Source organism: Mus pahari, chromosome 13, assembly GCF_900095145.1.
Source record: "Mus pahari chromosome 13, PAHARI_EIJ_v1.1, whole genome shotgun sequence".
Classification (NCBI taxonomy): Eukaryota; Metazoa; Chordata; class Mammalia; order Rodentia; family Muridae; genus Mus; species Mus pahari.
Window position 1 is genome coordinate 96,406,474 of NC_034602.1, and position 17,434 is coordinate 96,423,907.

The 17,434-nt window shown below is 43.4% G+C and overlaps 1 protein-coding gene across 1 annotated transcript in view; it reads left to right on the plus strand.

The window, feature by feature from the left end:
* The window catches only part of Pcgf3 (polycomb group ring finger 3), a 40,262-nt gene extending 28,239 nt beyond the window's left edge, over nucleotides 1-12,023 (plus strand). Inside the window, exons 9-11 of the mRNA XM_021210859.2 lie at nucleotides 3,632-3,769; nucleotides 7,205-7,285; nucleotides 7,935-12,023. Of these exons, the coding sequence (XP_021066518.1) occupies nucleotides 3,632-3,769; nucleotides 7,205-7,285; nucleotides 7,935-7,982 (267 nt within the window). The 3' untranslated portion in view covers nucleotides 7,983-12,023. The remainder of the gene's footprint in view (nucleotides 1-3,631; nucleotides 3,770-7,204; nucleotides 7,286-7,934) is intronic.
* The last annotated feature ends 5,411 nt before the right edge of the window (nucleotides 12,024-17,434 follow it).

The following is a 17,434-nucleotide window of genomic DNA, read 5'->3' on the forward strand; positions in this document are numbered from 1 at the left end:
ACTTAAGGAAAACCAAAGTCCAGCAGTATAGCTCTAAAATCTTGTAGTTCTGTGTCTGGAATCTGGGGCTCAGGCTCTTGTGGGTTCCAAAGGACTTGGGCATCTCCTCTTCTTTGACTCTGCCCTCTGCAGCACACACAGCTTGTTTCATAGGCTAAGGCCAACTCCATTCCACACTTGCCACTATCCTTGGTTACCTTCCCACAGACCTGGCATCTCCAGTTTCAGGTCTCTACTGTAACTGGGGTTGCAACTTCACCAATAGCTCCATCAGGAAGATTCCAATCCTGCCACAGATAGTAACTTCCTCTAGACTCTGAATCTTGGGATTTCCACTGTAACAGAGGCAGCACCTTCATCAGTGACCCCTCCCTTCCCTGCCCCTCCAGCCTAGCCTGTCATTAGGAAGACTCCAACTCTGCTATGCTGTGCCAAGCCTCAGTTGTTCTTTATGACTGTAACGTGCCTGAAAAAACAGTATCATGTGGGAGAGACTTCCACATTATATGCTAAATTCTGCTGCTAGCTTAATATGCAGCCTTCATCCCCCCAGTGGACTGTGTCTTTTGCGTGTTATCCTGAGGAAGTACTCTGAGGGAGATTTTTACCTCCATTGTGCTGGGTCTCTCACTAATCACCGCTGATGTTTTAGCCTCAGCTGACCAGCATCGGTTGTCCCAGGAAAACAAAGGTTTCAGTTCAGTGGTGCTGGTCTTGTTAATCACATCCGATTCTTCAGCTCCAACTGACCAGAAATCACAGGTTTTTTCCTTCCCTTTCCCTGTGCCTCCTTCCCCTCCTCCTTCCTGTCCCTCTCCCCTCTCCCTCCCTCTCCCTGTCCTTTCCTTCCCTTGCCTCTTCCTCCCTCCCTCCCTCCCTCCCTCCCTTCCTTCCTTCCTTCCTTTCTTGAATATTTTTCCTCCATTAATATATTTAGTCACTTTATATCCCAATAGTAACTGCCCCTTTTCTCCCAGCATCCCCCTTGCAAGCCCCTCCCCCATGCCTCTTTCTCCAAGAAGGGGGAGCCCCCCAGTTACCAACTTCCCCCTAGCATATCAAGTCACTGCAAGATATGCACATCCACTCTCTCTGAGGCCAAACAAGGGAGCCCAGTTAGGGAAACGGGAGCCACAGGCAGGCAGCAGGTTCAGGGACAGCCACTGCTCCAGTTGGCCCAGCCCATGTATGCTCTTTGCTTGGTTGCTCAGTCTCTGGGAGCTCCCAAGAGTACAAATTAGTTGACTCTGTTGGTCTTCTGTGGAGTTCCTATCCCCTTTGGATCCCTTAATCCTTAACTCTTCTGTAAGACTCCCCAAGCTCTGTACAATGTTTGACTATGGTGTCTGCATCTGTTTCAGTTGGCTGCTGAGTGGATCTTCTCAGAGGACAGTTATGCTAGATTCCTGTTTGCAAGTATAACAAAATATCATTATTAGTGTCAGGTTCTTGCCCACAGGATGGTTCTCAAGTTGGGCCAGTCATTGGTTGGTTATTCCCTCAGTCTTTGTCCCTGCAATTCTTGTAGGAAGGACAAATTTTTGGTCAAAGGTTTTGTGGGTGGGTTAGTGTCTTAGTGTCCTTATCCCTCCACTGGGAATCCTGCCTGGCTACAGGAAGAGGCCACTTCAGGCTCCATATCCCCTACTGCTAATGAAAAATATCACATAAACATTAAAAGCTTGTACTCCTTGCACTCAGGAGGCAGAGGCAGGTGGATCTCTGTGAGTGTGAAGCCAGTCTGGTCTACATAATGAGATCCAGGACAGCCAGAGCTGTATACATACTAAGTCAGTCAGTCTCTCTCTGTCTGTCTCTGTCTCTGTCTCTGTCTCTGTCTCTCTCTCTCTCTCTCTCTCTCTCTCTCTCTCTCTCTCTCTCTCAGCTACCAGGGACAGAGAAGGGCAGAGGCAGGCAGACCTCTGTGAGTTCAAGAGCAGCCTGGTTGTACATAGTTCCAGACCAGCCAGAGCTACTTAATGAAACTAACTCAAGAAGGAAGAAAGGAGAGAGAAAAGAAAAATTGAAAACTAAGAAAGCTGAGAATGTAGTTCAGTGGTAGAATGCTTGCTTAGCATGCACAAGGTCCTACATTTCACACACACTCTCTGTCTCTTGGTTTCCTCTCGTCTCTTCTCTCCCTCCCCCCCTTTCTCTTTTTCTCTCTCTGTACCAAAAAGGAAGGACGGAAAAGAAAAGAACCAATGAAAAGACAAGCTGCCTAGCCTCCTGTGTATGTTCCTGGTCTGTGCCCTCTGAATTCCCTGCTACCTTAGGTAGGAGCATCTACTGGCATTCAGTGACAGAAAGGTCTTTACCTCTCTGGGACCACAGCTAGGCAAAGCAGAACCCTGACCACTCTGGGCCATGGGGTGACTCTAGCTCTGAGCAATTACTTAGGGGAATTGTCCCTAATCTAGATCTCTAATGCAAGTCTGGCTATGTATGTGTTCCCCAAATACTTGGCTGTTTGAAATTCTCGGTTTATTTCTGCTCCAGCAGTCCTGGGGAGGCATTTCACTCTGGAACATAACTGCTGGTCCATCATGACCGATGGATTCTTCCTGTTCTCTCTATCTGCACTCCTTTTCTCTCCGCTGTCCTCCACCCCTGGTCCCTACCTTCAACCCCATTCTGGGAACTCAGACTCCACCTCTCTCTATTCCCCCCAGTAATTGGATGTCACCAGTTTTAATTAACCAGTAGTTTAAAATTGGGAGATGAGGGTTACACAGTAAAGACTGGTATATGTGAGGATCTGTTGGAGCAACCATATCTTGGGGTACAGAATTTAGTAATGGAATACCAGCATCACCAGACCAACCCCCTATAGTAATTTCCTCAAATGATATTTGAGAAAGGTTTTTTTGTCTTGAGCTAAGACTAATCTTCAGTTTCAGGCACCCATGGTGTTTTTAGCTTCAGTGAATGTGTTTGCTGTTTTTAGAAGTTATGTTGTGTTTTTATGCCTATATAATGTTCTTTACTCAGTAACTTATGTTTAATTTTTACCTTTGTATCTACTGGGGTCTTATGATTCACATCTTGGTGAATTTCCTTTTTAATTCTTGTACCTGAATTTTGAGAAGCTTGAATGAACCTGTGTTAGAGGAGGGGCTTTCTCTGCAGTCCTCAGCTAAAGCTTTGTCTCTCTGAAGCAGATTCCCATTTACATTGCCCTTGACCTGTCTGATTCAACACTTAACTCCACATGCAAGTTTCTACCCCACACCATTACTCTGACCCTGAGCATTGGCACCCACAGAGCACCCTCGTGGTGTCAGGCCTTCTGGGTCAAGAGCACGCCTCTGTTTCCTTCACACACCTTGCTCAGTACAGGACTTGTCTGGACAAGGGCAGCCATTTGAGAGCATGAGGGGACTCAGTGCCCTTGGCAAATACAGACACATAACTCTCAGAGTGACTATTAGTTAAGATGAAAATTGAATCTAGGGTGTTTCTAAGCTTTACAAAGACTTTAAGGAGGTTTTCAAGAAGGTATAAAATAACTGTGGTAAAACTTTTTGTACAGTGTTGTTCTGAAGACCAGTACTCATAGACGTAGGAGCTCATGCTCATCCAGGAAAAGTCTGAGAGTGGCAATCCTGACCTCTTATCTGTTCTCTTCTAGGTAAGCATCTGTCTGGAATGCAACAGCAGCAAACTACGTGGCCTCAAGCGGAAGTGGATCAGATGCTCAGCCCAAGCAACTGTGCTGCACCTGAAAAAATTTATCGCCAAGAAGCTTAACCTCTCCTCCTTCAATGAGGTAGCTATCAGCCAAAGAGCTGGGAGTTGGGGTAGAGCATTCTTGCCTGTCTTGTTTATTAAAATGACAGCACACCACACAAACACACACACGCCTTCTTTTTAACAGCCTTGTTCAGAGGATTGTTTTTGTTTTTTAATTTTTAATTAACGTGTGTGTGTGTGTGTGTGTGTGTGTGTGTGTGTGTGTGTGTAAATGTGCAGTGGTGCTTGCATGAAGATCAGAAGACAGCTTGCAAAAATCAGTTGTCTCCCTCCACTGTGAGGATCTTGTCCACTAAGCTCAAAGGTTGGCAGGCTTGGTAACAAAGGACGCACTGAGCCATCTTGCTGGCCCCTTGTTTGGAAATTTGTTTTTATAAAAGATTTATTTTACATATATATATGAATGAGAGAATGTTTTACCCACATGTATATACCATGTGCATGCCAGGTGTCCATAGAGGTCAAAAGAGAGCATCAGATCCCCTGGAACTGAAGTTACAGACACTTGTTAGGTACCATGTGGGTGTAGGGTTAGGTGCTCCTAATCACTGAGTCATCCTTCTAGTCCCAGAAATGTGTGTTTAAATTTAATAACGAGTGGGTGGATGAGTGAATGAGAGATGGACATGACACTTAGAGGTTAAATTAATAACTGAAAATTAAGTAAACCAGAGACCCATAGCTTATTGTTGGGGCTCGGGGCACAGAGTTATGAGTACATGTGTTCAGAAATTCAGACTGTGTAGCATTTGGTCAAAAACATAAGCAGGTGCATAACTCCAATATGTTGCAGCAGGTGCATGTGAGTGGTGATTAGCATAATTTGTAGAGTAGTATATAAAGCTGTGTTAGCCATTGAACCAGTATCCCAGTTGGAGCCTATGGGTATGACCCAGTGGAAGAGGGTCTTGGCAGATTGTAATATCTCAGATTGTCTGTCAAACCTGAGCCCAGTGAGAAGAATCTTGTATTAGTATGCAATAGAGGAGCATTTTAGATATAGATTTGGGGGAAGCTGGATAAGAAATAACAGAAGCAGAGATTGGAGTGATCTGGTCACAAGCCCCAAGAAATCATGGGGCAAGAGGGTCTTCTTATAGTCAGTATCCTCCAGATCCATGTGCTGAAAATTCCATTTCAGCCCAGTGGTACTGGGAGGCAGAACCTTGGGGAAATGTTTAAATCATGACCTGGGGAATCTCTCTTCTGCTCTTACAACTTGCAGTGACAACAGGTACCTACACTATGACCAGACTTCCAGCCTATAGCACATATTAACTGTTAGATCAGTTATATTAACTATTAATTCACTCATATTAATATATGTTAATGTTTTATGTTAACTGTTCATTGGTCGCCCAATCTATGCTATTTGATTATAGCCACACTGCAAGACATTCCTGGCAGTCCTGCCACAGTGCTCTCTCAGAGCTGTGTATCAGACCCAGGAACCAGGGTTTTGGACTGTCAAGGGGCCCATGCTCAGCCCTGAGCCAACCACACGAGTGGCTGGGGAGGAGGTGGAAGACACAGAATGAAGACATGACTTTATACTAGCTACCAGGAGCCCACAGAAAAAAAGCAAGTCTGGATTTTGTTTATTTGGGAAATAAGGTAGAGGGGAAGATGGGAAGGTCATTAGGAGCCTTGGATTGTGTGAAGGTATAGGTGTCCATCTTGACTTAAGTGGCTTCTAGGAACTGTGCAGAGCTAGAGACATCAGGAAGTTCAAGGGGAGACTGCCTTCCACACGGAGGAACATTTCTCCATGGGGACCAACAAGAAATGTGGTATTTTCATTGCAACTGGTCATTGGCTCATGTGTATCGCAGTGGATCTTACACTGCTCTCAGAACTATGCAGTCCCTATGTGTGTGACATGTAGGGGGAGCATTGTCATAGTCACTGAACACTAAGGGCCAGTCCTGAGAGCTGCTGTAGTGTGAGGACATCATGCCTTGCTGGGCACCGTAGCTTATAAGCAGCCTGTGTATCACACAGTAAATACCATTTGGTGAAGATGACAGCAAACAGTTAAGCGTTCACAGACCCAGAGGCTGATTTTCTATTCATCACTCTCTCAACAAGAAACACACTCTTGTGTGGTTGTGAGAACATTTGTCCCCTGCCTAGGGAGATAATAAGACCACTGGAAGCCGGGCCTGGTGGCGCAGGCCTTTAATCCCAGCACTCGGGAGGCAGAGGCAGGCGGATTTCTGAGTTCGAGGCCAGCCTGGTCTACCAAGTGAGTTCCAGGACAGCCAGAGCTATACAGAGAAACCCTGTCTCGAAAAATCAAAAAAAAAAAAAAAAAAAAAAAAGACCACTGGAGTCATTGTTTCACACACTCATGGAAATACAAATTTAAAGTAACCATGAGACATCACCGTGTACCTCCTCAAGCACCCATGTGCACACTGTGTAATGGCCAGTGCTGGTCAGATGAGCTTGGAACATGGAGGGCCAGTGCTGGTCAGATAAGCCTGTAAGCACTAGGCTTCAGACAAGGAGACACAGAACCATGACTAGGTGCAATTAGGAATAGGCCATTGTCAGGAAGATGACAGCCAGACCTCTCAGAGACTGAAGCACTGGAGACATAATTTACATACAGACTAGTCTCAATGGAGCATGTGCTGCGTAAAATGAGGGTGAGGGAACCTTAAACTGCCGTGTAGTAAAGTCTATTAAATAAGTGAGAAAAAGTCTAAGGGCACATTTTCCCCCACTGCATTAAGAACAGAATGGCCAGGGGTAAGAGATAGTGAGCGGGGTTGCACTATGAAACCCAGGATAGTGTAGGCCGGCAAGTGAGTGTACAGTGTACATCAGTAAAGCCCTGTATGCTCTGTGCAGATAAGGCCCTGTGTGCTATGTTGGTCCAGGATATGTTCTGTGTGTTAAGAGAAACTGTCTTGTGGCTTCTTTGTTGTGCCATCCCACATTTCTGTCTGGGTAACCTGGAGTCATTGCTATGACTGGCCAAATTGTTGATGATCGTTAGGCCCTTCAAGGGTCAGTAGATGAACATACAAACTTACATCTCACTACTACTTAGGGAGGACAGTGACTTAAAGTACAGGAAGTAGGGATCCAGGGAGGGGTTTCACACATAATGTCTTCAGAACTTAGAGAAACTCAGAGCCAGGGTAGGGACAAGGCAGGTATCATTGATGTCCTGAGCAACCAGGCTGAGTCTCTTCAGACCACTGCAACACAGCTATGAAGTATGCGACTGCCTTTGACCTCTGAAGAAGTTTTGTTTTAGCAGAAATGCTCTTCCTGTTGTAATTTGTGCTTGCGGCTGGATGGTGCAGTTAATAAATAAGCAGACAACCTATGTTCCCACATGACTGGGGAGGGGCTTGTTTCAGAGTATTGCTTGTATGATTACTATTCAACTTAAAGGTAGATTGAACATGCACCTAATCAAAGCCTCTTCTCCCACTAGCTGGACATTTTATGCAATGAGGAGATCCTGGGCAAGGACCACACTCTCAAGTTCGTGGTTGTTACAAGGTGGAGATTCAAGGTGAGACTGGGTGGTTATTTTGAATACCAGAGTTTTAGATAGACTCTTGATCCTTACTTGCTGTGCATTCTTTTATTTGCAGACATTGCTGTGAAACAGCTGTCTTTCTGGATCCACCCACCCAGCCAGGGTCTTTATCACCACTCCACTCAATCTCCTGAATCCAGGGGATCATATGTGGTAGTTCCCACGGTTGGAACAAACTCTCAAACTTTAGGGTACCTTTCTCTGTCAGGAAACTGGTGTGGCAGTCCCCATCTAGGACTGGAAGGCAGCTCTTCTACCTCTAGCCATGTTGTTGCCCAGACAAAGGGGACAGAGACAGCGTGGCCAGCCAAAGACGAGGATGACCAGTAGTTGGGGCTGATTAGGGCAAGGGTTGGAAGTGTAAGAGACTGTGTAGGAGAAACCAGGGCTAGTGTAGTGTGCAGGAGGAACAAGTTCAGGTTCTGGCTGCATGGGCCCTGTCATGAGCCCCAAACACCACAGAGGTGCCCACTGGGTCACCTGGGACCAATGACAGTTACTCCTTGTCATCCAGAACTGAATTCAGTTGTAGCATTGCCAGTCCAGTTGTGTACCTGAGGTTTGAGTACATATTACAGGCTCCTTGCACCTCCCCTCAGCCACCTTTGTTTTTGTCTTGCAGAAGGCACCCCTCCTGCTACACTACAGACCCAAGATGGACTTGCTGTAAGCTCAGCCAGACTCAGCCCACGCCCAGCACTCTACATGGCAAAATGTGCTGTGGAATGTTGCCTCTGGGTGCCATGCGGACCAGATTTCTGAATAGAGAATATTTATAACTTTTGTATGAGAGAATCCACTCCCAACAAGACACTACCAGCACGCGTTTACAGAGGATGAAAACACTTCGCAGTTTGCTCGTCTCTGCTTCAGGTCCACAGGCCAGAGAAGAAGTGAAACATTAGCATGTTCCCACACCGCGTCTGACACACAGCACCTCTGCTTGCTTTCCAGGTCTTGAGAATCTTGAGTACGTTTCANTTTGGTTCATGGATTAGGTTTCATAATAAGCCTCAAAAATATTTGTACTTTAAGTTCCTTGTAAGTTATTGAAAGTCTTTTCATGGTAAATATTTATGTTGCTTTTAGCTTCCTGAAGACTTAAGAGATATATAAAATTTTAATTTAAAGTATACCCAAAGAGGCTTGCAGCAATGCTATGATTTAGCCATGGTGTTTAATTTCCCACCTTCTAGGGTACTCAGAAGCCAATTCCCAAGGTTGAGTCTTATGCTGTGCATCCTGGGATGGTCTGTGTTGGTTGGGCAAGGCAAGAACCCTTCCATCACTCCCCAATGTCATGTGGCTGTAATCTGGCACCCCCAGTAAGGCAAACTAGAGGTGGTATGGCCAGTGCAGCACTGCCTTGTTGAAAAGTTCTTGGAAAGACAGTTTTCCTGGGAGAAGCCGTCACTGAAGCTCCTGCCTTTTCCATTCTGTTTTCCTTCTGCTGGAAAAATGTAGTGGTGGCTGTGTTTGTCACTTGTCAACCAGCACATGCCATCCAGTGGGGAGACTTTATAAAGACACTTAGGAGGTAGCCTCTAGCCTCCATGTTCCTGGTAGATCATGGGGTTAACATGCGTTCTTTGGGTCTTTTTCATGAAAGGTAACTGAGCGACCTGCTCACTTTGGGAAACAACTCGCTTCAGCAGAAGTTGCTTTTTCAGTCATCGAGAGGATATTATTTGCTAACACACACACCTTTCTCACATACAATTTATTTCTTTGTTAGGTTAGAGAATGAATAAGACACTAGCATATCCAACTTCATTCCCTCTTCAGGGGTATGAAGGCAAGAGTAAGGAAAACGGGTCCTGTCCTGGGGTCCCAGAGACCTCTCAGTCAGGATGCCCTTCCAGGTCCAGTGAGAATTGTAGGACCCTATAATCCCAGCAGTACCTCTGCTCTTGGTGAGCATATGAGATCTTAGTGTATCCCTGAGGGTCAGGCTTTCTGAGTCTTCACCTTAGCAACTGGAATATTTTCTTGAGTTTACTTTGACAGTTGGAATTGGGTTTATCAACACCACTTTTTCTTCTACTTCCTCTTTCACATACACAGTGTCAGAAGCAGCGATTAGTGAGACTTAATGTTGGTAAGTAAGAAAAAACATCCAAATTAACTCAATTTTTAATGTCTGACCTTCTAAAACAAAAGCAAGCTCTTTTTGTTTTGAATTAATCAAAATTCACCTCTTTATGTAAGCCAGTTTGGATTATTTCGTTTCCTGAGTTTGCTGTCCATTCAAATCATTTATAGAGTTACTATACAAGGGTTTATGCGTAAATACTACCTTTCTACCTCAGAACACACGTGCTGCTGATGCATTCTGCAAGACCGTGTTCTCACAATGCAGTTACATTAGAATTTAGGTATTTTCCCATGTGGTGAAATTAAACAGTTACAAACCTCCAAATTCAAGTAAAGTTAATTTACAGTTCAGATCAAATTTAGTATGGCTGTATAATCTCATGATATATATTTGTAACTTTGTAGCTACTTTTAGAATCACTTGACTTTGCTATGGTGCTAAGTTGATAGATCTAAGTATTCAGCAAGGTGGACATTGCAACCGATGTCCTAGCTGGGCGCCACCGCCCCAACAGCCCTGCTTCTGTCACCACGTTAACCTGTTAAACCTCAGCAGCAAAATACCTATTTTTCTAAGATTCCATCCTCCGCCTGTGTGCACTGCAGACGGTTTCCTGATGCCCTTCTGCCCTTTGGTCTGACCTGTAGCCTTACCTCGCTCAGAGATGAAGCAGAGTGAGCTTGCATCAGATGGAAGCTTCCGGGCGCCTTATTTCACTCCTGCCAAGCTCCACGTGACATCCAAGGCCGAATTTTATTTTTCCAGCATGAACACTAGGATCAGTTATCGATTGGTCCTGTCAAACTTTCTCAGCAGGCAGAGCTCCTGCGAAGTTGTTTTCATAGCTGCCGATGCTAGAAATCGGGTGCGGCCGGCCGGCAGCTCTGAGACCAGCCTCCCAGCACGTGGTCTCGCTCAACACCGTTTTCACAAAAAATAGAAAACTCAGATAGAATATATAATATTGAATTTAAGATTTGGGGGGTTAAAAAAAGAAAACTTAACTTTATAAAATTATTTATTCTATTTTAAGCCTTCTATCATATTTTCCCATCCAATTGTTTGGTTTCCGTGGTCCAGCTTTATTTACAGGCATATAAGATAAAATTGTGAGATGTTTTGCAAGCTTCTTTTACTTTTTGTAGCCTTTGGTTTGTATGTTTTTATAGGGATGAAGAGGCATTTTTATGCTTTTGTGCAATAGGTTCCAACATGCGTTTATTAGTGTTTAAATTGTGATCTAGCATCTACTAAACTGAAAGGGAATATAGGTGGAATTTCAAAATCTGTGCATTCAGCTATTTGGTTTTGCCTTTTTCACTGTTATTATAAAAATGCTGTTACTGGGATTATGTGTGTGTGTGTGTGTGTGTGTGTGTGTGTGTGTGTGTGTACTTTCTATCAATATTAAAAGATAAACAGCCAGGCAGGAAGTGATGAGGTTAGCACCATCTTAGGCTTGCATCTCTGTGGGTGCACCCAAATCCTCGAGCTAAGTCTGTGACTAAGCCACCCTGGGGGTTGGGGTTTCACTGTCCCCACCTGGTAGTGCCACCCTCCCCTGGCCTGAAGCTCCTGCTGCCTGCCCTGGCCATCAGAGACTTGGAGGCTGGTGTGTTTTGTTTCTAAGGGCATACAGGGTGGTGTATTACAGTGCTCTGAAATGTGTCTTTAATGTTCCAGTAATGAGCCAACTGAGTTCTACTTTGTATATGGATATGTTCCTAAAACATTGAAAGTAAATTCAGTGCAGATAGCAAAATTACTCCCTCACACTTACACATACACATATATACACACACACACACACACACACACACACACACACACACACATACACACGTGTCTGTTTCCTCAGGAAATCATTTAAGCCCCAACACATCACATGTGACCTTAACATGAAAACAAAAGTTTTCTCTGCCTTGATAATAAACACACTAAGTAAATAAACTGAGATGCGTAGATTAGGAAATCACTTAATTGTACCACAGTCTGCATATCTTGCATTCCTGCAGGCAGGGATTAGACCCTGGTCTCACACCCAGTGTTCCTGTTGTCATTTACTTGCATCCAAGAGCACATTTGGAGAAAGAACTGAGGTGTGCCTGTGAGATGGAACTGAGGTGTGCCTGTGAGATGTCACTTTAGCCAGTGACTCACACTCACTGTTTAGTTCCAGCTCTTAACTTGTATCAGACACGGTTTTCCCAAGTGACGGTAACATCAGGTTAGGGACAGCAGCACCACCCGAGCTCTCACGTTGGAGTGCAGCCACAGCTAGCAACTGTCACGGTGTATGAAATGGTGCAGATACAGATTTTTTGACTGTTTAATTTGAAAGTTTACATTTTTTTATGATTGCGTTAGTGTGTAATTTTTGTACCATCAGTGGCTAGTTTTTGTCTAAAATCTTTTTTGGAATATTGCTTAATGTTTTGATTTTATGATAGTGAAGCTTGTATTCAGTGTTTTGCCAATTAATATTATATGCTTGTAATAAAAGCAGAAGAAAAACTAAACTAAAATCTCCCAGTCTGGCAATGTTTTACCTAAAGTATTTGTAAGAGTTTGACAGGTAATGTGTTACAGAACATGATCAGCCCTCTCCAGCTTCCAGGCTCCGCCATCTAGGAATAGAAAATATCCAGGAAAACAAAGCAAACAAACAAACTCCCCCAAACATTTTTTTTTTCTGTTCGCATTCCCTAACTATAGTATAATAATTGCTTATATAGCATTTGCTTTGTTTTCTTTGATTTTGGTTTTCGAGATTGGGTCTCTGTGTAGTCTTTGATATCCTGGAACTCACTTTGTAGACCAGACAAGCCTTAAACTCTAGATCTGCCTGACTCTGCCTCCCGAGTGCTGGGATTAAAGGTGTATGCCACCATGTTTGGCCACAGTGTATAATTTACTATAAGTCATCTAGAGATGCTTTCAAGGATTCAGGAAGGGTGTACTATTAAAAAAAAAAAATGTTGTTTTATTAAAGGGGCTTGAGCATCCTCAGATTCTGATGCCTATAGGAGATCTGACCTCATGGACACCAAGGGGCCTCTGCAGGTGTTGAGAACTGCTCTAGGCGCTCTCCATTGAGTCAGGCCTCACTTGCTCAGGAACGCATGCCCACTGAATCACAGTCATACAAGAGGGCTGGAACCCTTCTTGCTGTCGTGTATAAAACAGATGGCCCGGGAAGTGGGTGGAGTGGGGGTGCCTACTGGAAAAACTCCCTTCATCAACCCCATCCCCACTTAACACTGGCATTTCCTCTTAAGTTGATCTTGGGAAGCAGCCTCCCCCCGCCCCACCCCACTTTGTGGCCTAAAAGAATACCTGGACTTTCAGACAGGATTGCAGTAAATTCACAGTTTCAGAAAGTCCACATTTCCCCAAGACAAAAGAAGTTGTTTTTCTTGAGGTCTTCCTGAAGTTTTGTCTGTTCTTGGGGCAGAGGCTGTGGCTCATGCTTTTGTTGTATGTATGTATGTATGTATGTGTATGTATGTATGTAGAAAAATCCACTGATTTCCATGCTGAATCTGGCAGGCATTTTCTGGGTTTCCGTGTGCTGTTACATCATCTGAAACCTCTAACCTGGCTGAAGAGCAAGAGTGAGCAGGATAGCAAGCAGCTTGTGGAGTCCCAGAGTTCGTGAGAACTTTGAAAGATCTTGTTTTAAGCATGATTCAGGTTGTAGTGTTTTGATAAATACTATTTGCCAAGTTGAGAACTTCTCTCCTGTTACTGCTTATAAAAAAGTCTGATCAGAAATTTGTACTATTAAGCAAAAAACAAAACAAACAAACAAAAACAGAAATTAACAATTCTGCTTTTATTTGAAGATTTAACGTGTACAGATCTGTATGAACTTCACTCTGATCAAGAGGCAGTACCTCGAGGAACTCTTGAGTGCAAGCCCACCGTTGTAGCTGGGCTTCGACTACCTTGTGGTTCTTCTTTCACTAACACTAGTTAGAGGGAAAAAGGATGGGGGCAACTATATCATTATACTGCTTCCTGCTGATTAGGAGTGCTCCTTGGGGCAAGTTTGCTGTCAGCATATCTAATTTCTTCTTTTTGTCTCTTCACACATGACTACTTGACAAACTGCAGCCAACAGCATCTAGTCACCAACTGGCCAACCAACCAGCAGCTCCTATCCGGGCATTTACATATCTTCTGAAAAGTCCCCAGAAATCCATACATCACACACTGGAAGAAACTACCCACAGCTGGCAAAATCACAGCCCTGCTAGAGCACGAGGTGAATCATAGTCAGCTGCTGTGGACAGTCTGAAGCGACCCCATACCCCACACCTGAGATTAAAACAAAAACACATTCTTATAATAGCTCTGTGTTTCTAAAGAAACCAAAGTTCTCACTGCACACTATTATCGCATCCTAGGTTATATTGTTGAGAATGTCATTAATAGAATTGTCCATATATAACCTTCACAATTGTATTTCTCTACTCTACTGAGTATCTTTGAGATTCATCCTGTTGATTGTATTAATACTCCTTGTTTAAATACTGAATATTATTTCCCTGTGTGAACACAACAGTTTACTTGTAACCTGATGATACATTTTTTATTTCGTTGCTTTAATTTTTTTTTAGGTTTATCTTGTGTGTATGAGTGTTTCATTTGCATGTGTATGAGGTGCCCACAGAGGCCAGAAGAAGGCACTGGATGCCACTACAAGTGGAATTAGAGACCATTGTGAGCCACCATATGGTTGCTGAGAACTGAGCATGGATCCTCTAGAAGAGCAGCCAGTATTCTTAACCACTGAGCCATCCCTCCAGCTTCCAGAGCATCATTTTTGCCCATTTATCATATGGCTTTGTCTTGCATGCAATGTCTGTGCATATCACTCCCAACTTCAAGTTACTTTTTGGGAGAGGGGGCACATTGAGACTGGGTTTCACTAGGGTTAGAGTTAGGGTTAAGAGCCCTGGCCGTCCTAGAACTCACTTTATAGACCAGGCTGGCCTTGATCTCGGAGATCTGCTTGCCTCTACCTCCCAAGTCATGGGATTAATGGCCTGTGCCACCACTACCCGGTGAGTTACTTGTTTTCTTAACTACTGAGTTTTAAGAAATCTTTGCATTTTCTGAAGCCAGTTGGGTAAGTGATTTGCTAATATTATTTTCTCCTCATCTCTACTTTTCTTACCCCCCACCCTTGACTTTTCTAATAGATCTTTCTCTAATAAAGGTCACATTTATAAGAACATATTTCTTGGGTTCCTCTGTGTTTTTTTTTTTTTAATGTCATGTCTAAGATCTCTGCCAAATTCCAAGTCACAAAAGTATTTATTTGTTTTATTCCAAATATCTTATAGCTTTATACTTGCTATTACATTTTTACTTAATTGTGTACGGTGTGAGGTCAAGGTTTAGCATCCTATCTGGATACCAGTTGAGAAGACTGTTCTTTCTCATTAGTTACTTAGTATTACTGTGAAAGACCAAGAGGCCTTGTGTGTACAAGTCTGTTTCTGAACTCTGATCTCTGACCTGCCTGTTCCTTGCTTACTGCTTCACTACCTTAGCAGTTGTTGCTCTAGAAGTGCTAATTAAAAGCTTGATTCTTCCAGCACCATAAATCTGAACCCTCAGTCTGTTATCATCATCATCATCAATTATTGTGTGGGAGAGAGAATACAGTGTATATTAGTCAGAAAGCTACTTGGAAGAGTCAGTCTCTGTCATGTGGGTTCAGGGGATCAAATTCCAATCTTTGGGGTTGATAGCAAGTGTCTTGCCAGAATGTTCTTGCTTTGTTCTAAACTTAGGAGGAAAACATTTTCCTAAATTACTACATGTTGATAGTTCATAGGACTGCACACTATAAACCAGCTAGGGACTGGACAGATGGCTCAGTGTTTGAGATCACTTTTGCTCTTGCAGAGTACTAGAGTTCAATTCCTAACACAAATCGGGTGACTTTCAACTGCCTGAAACTCTGGCTCCTAGGGATATAATGTTCTCCCTTTGGGTATACATATAGACAGATGGACACACACACAAATATGTATATAAAATAACGAGTATATGATAAATTTTTTAAATTGGAAATAATTTAAAATTACAAATACAACATCAAGGCAGGTGAGCTGACTCAGTAAAGATGGTCACTTGATACCAACCCTGACCACTTGAGTTTGATCCCTGAGCTCCACAAAGTGGAAGGAAAGCAGTAACTTCCACATGCTATCCTCTGGCCTCCATATGTAGTGTGGTCCACACACACCCACGTACATTCATATATACAATAAATAAATGAATGAATGAATGAATGAATGAATGGTGTTTTAAAGCCCAAAGTATCATATTAGCAGTGAAGAGATGCATAGATGTATCTTGCAAAATGTTTACAAGATCCACACAAGGAAAAGTATAAACCTTGATGAAAGGAATAAAGGAGCTAAGTAATGTACAGCTGCTCTATGTTGATGGACAGGAAGCGCAACGTTGTCAGAATGTTCTTTCCAGCTTGTTCTACAAAGTCAGCAAACCTCAAGCAGAATCCCAGCCTTTGATAATAGATACTGTGATCTGACATCTGTTATGTCTCAGCAAGTCCATATATGCAAACTGAGATTAAGCTGGGCTATCGAATTATTTCTGATGTTTGGATAAAAGCCAGCATTCCTCAGGAGCTGCCTGCCAGCTACTTGTTCTCCCTGTGAGTTGCAAGTGTCCACCTCTCCACTATTCTCCTCTGCCCTCCTTCCTGTGTCTGGCCATGTCCAAGCTGCCTCCTTTTTTCTCTGCCTTGGACTCTTCTGGATGCCTCTGGAGATTTTCTCTTTCTTTCCCCTAATGGAGTCATCATGGCAGCAGTTTCTTCATTGTGCCCCCTCACAGAGTCATCTAGGAGGCACACCTGGGAGGGTTTATTGAGCCTCTGGTTAAGTTAATTGAAGTGGGAAGACTCATCTTTAAAAGTGGACAGCGCCATTCACTAGGTAGGGATCCTGGAGTGAATCAAAAGAAGAAAGCCAGCAGAGTACACGTTGTCATCACTCTGCTTCCTGGTGGTGGATGTGACACAACCAGCTGCTTCAGGCTGTGGACACATTGACTCTCCCATCATGATAGCCTGTGCCTATGAACTGTGAACCAGAATAAACCCATTCTCCCATAAATTACTTTTATCAGGATGTTTTTTCACAGTAATGAGAAACCGTCATACTAAACTGTCTGGAATTTATAGGCAAAGACAAAAGATAGAGAATAAAATTAAAGGAGGAACAACCTTGACTCCAGTATAGAGCTGGGATTCAAACCTAGGACAAACTCAACGTGGTTCTCCCATCTCTACAGTTAGATCAAAGTAGAACATTTTCTCTGATCTGAAAGAACACGATATAACCTCTGGACGATAACATAAGAGATTAAAATCTCGGTATCCTTGGGTTGCTTCCTGGCAACCATGAGAGGAGCAGCTTCTGCCCCATGCTTTTGCCTCCATGCTGTTCAACCTTATCTCAAGCCAAGAGTAATGGATTCAGACAGCATCTATTGGTTGAAAGGGCTGAAATTTCTGAAACCATGAGCCAAATTAAACACTCCTGTATTAAATCTATTTCCCTCAGGTACTTTCCACATCGATGAAGGACTCAAGTAAGACCAAATTTATTTGAAACTCTTAAAATTATTGAAAACTTGTATTTATGTAGGACCCTGAATACATTTTATAGGATCATTTTATATTTGTAATAACTTGGGAACAGCCAAGATATTCTTAAAGAGGGAATGGCTAAGAACACTGCAGTCCATCAACTAATAGAGTATTATTCAGCAATAAAAAGAAATGTAGTGCTGGAGAAAGAGCTTATGTTTAAGAACACTCCTGGTTCTTTCAGAGGAACCAAGTTCAGTTCCTATAACTCCAGCTCCAGGGAATCCAAGGCCTCCACAAGCCTTCACATACACATGGCATGTGTACACGCACTCACGTGCGCACACACACACAGAGAGAGAATCCAAGGCCTTCTGGCCTCCACAAGCCT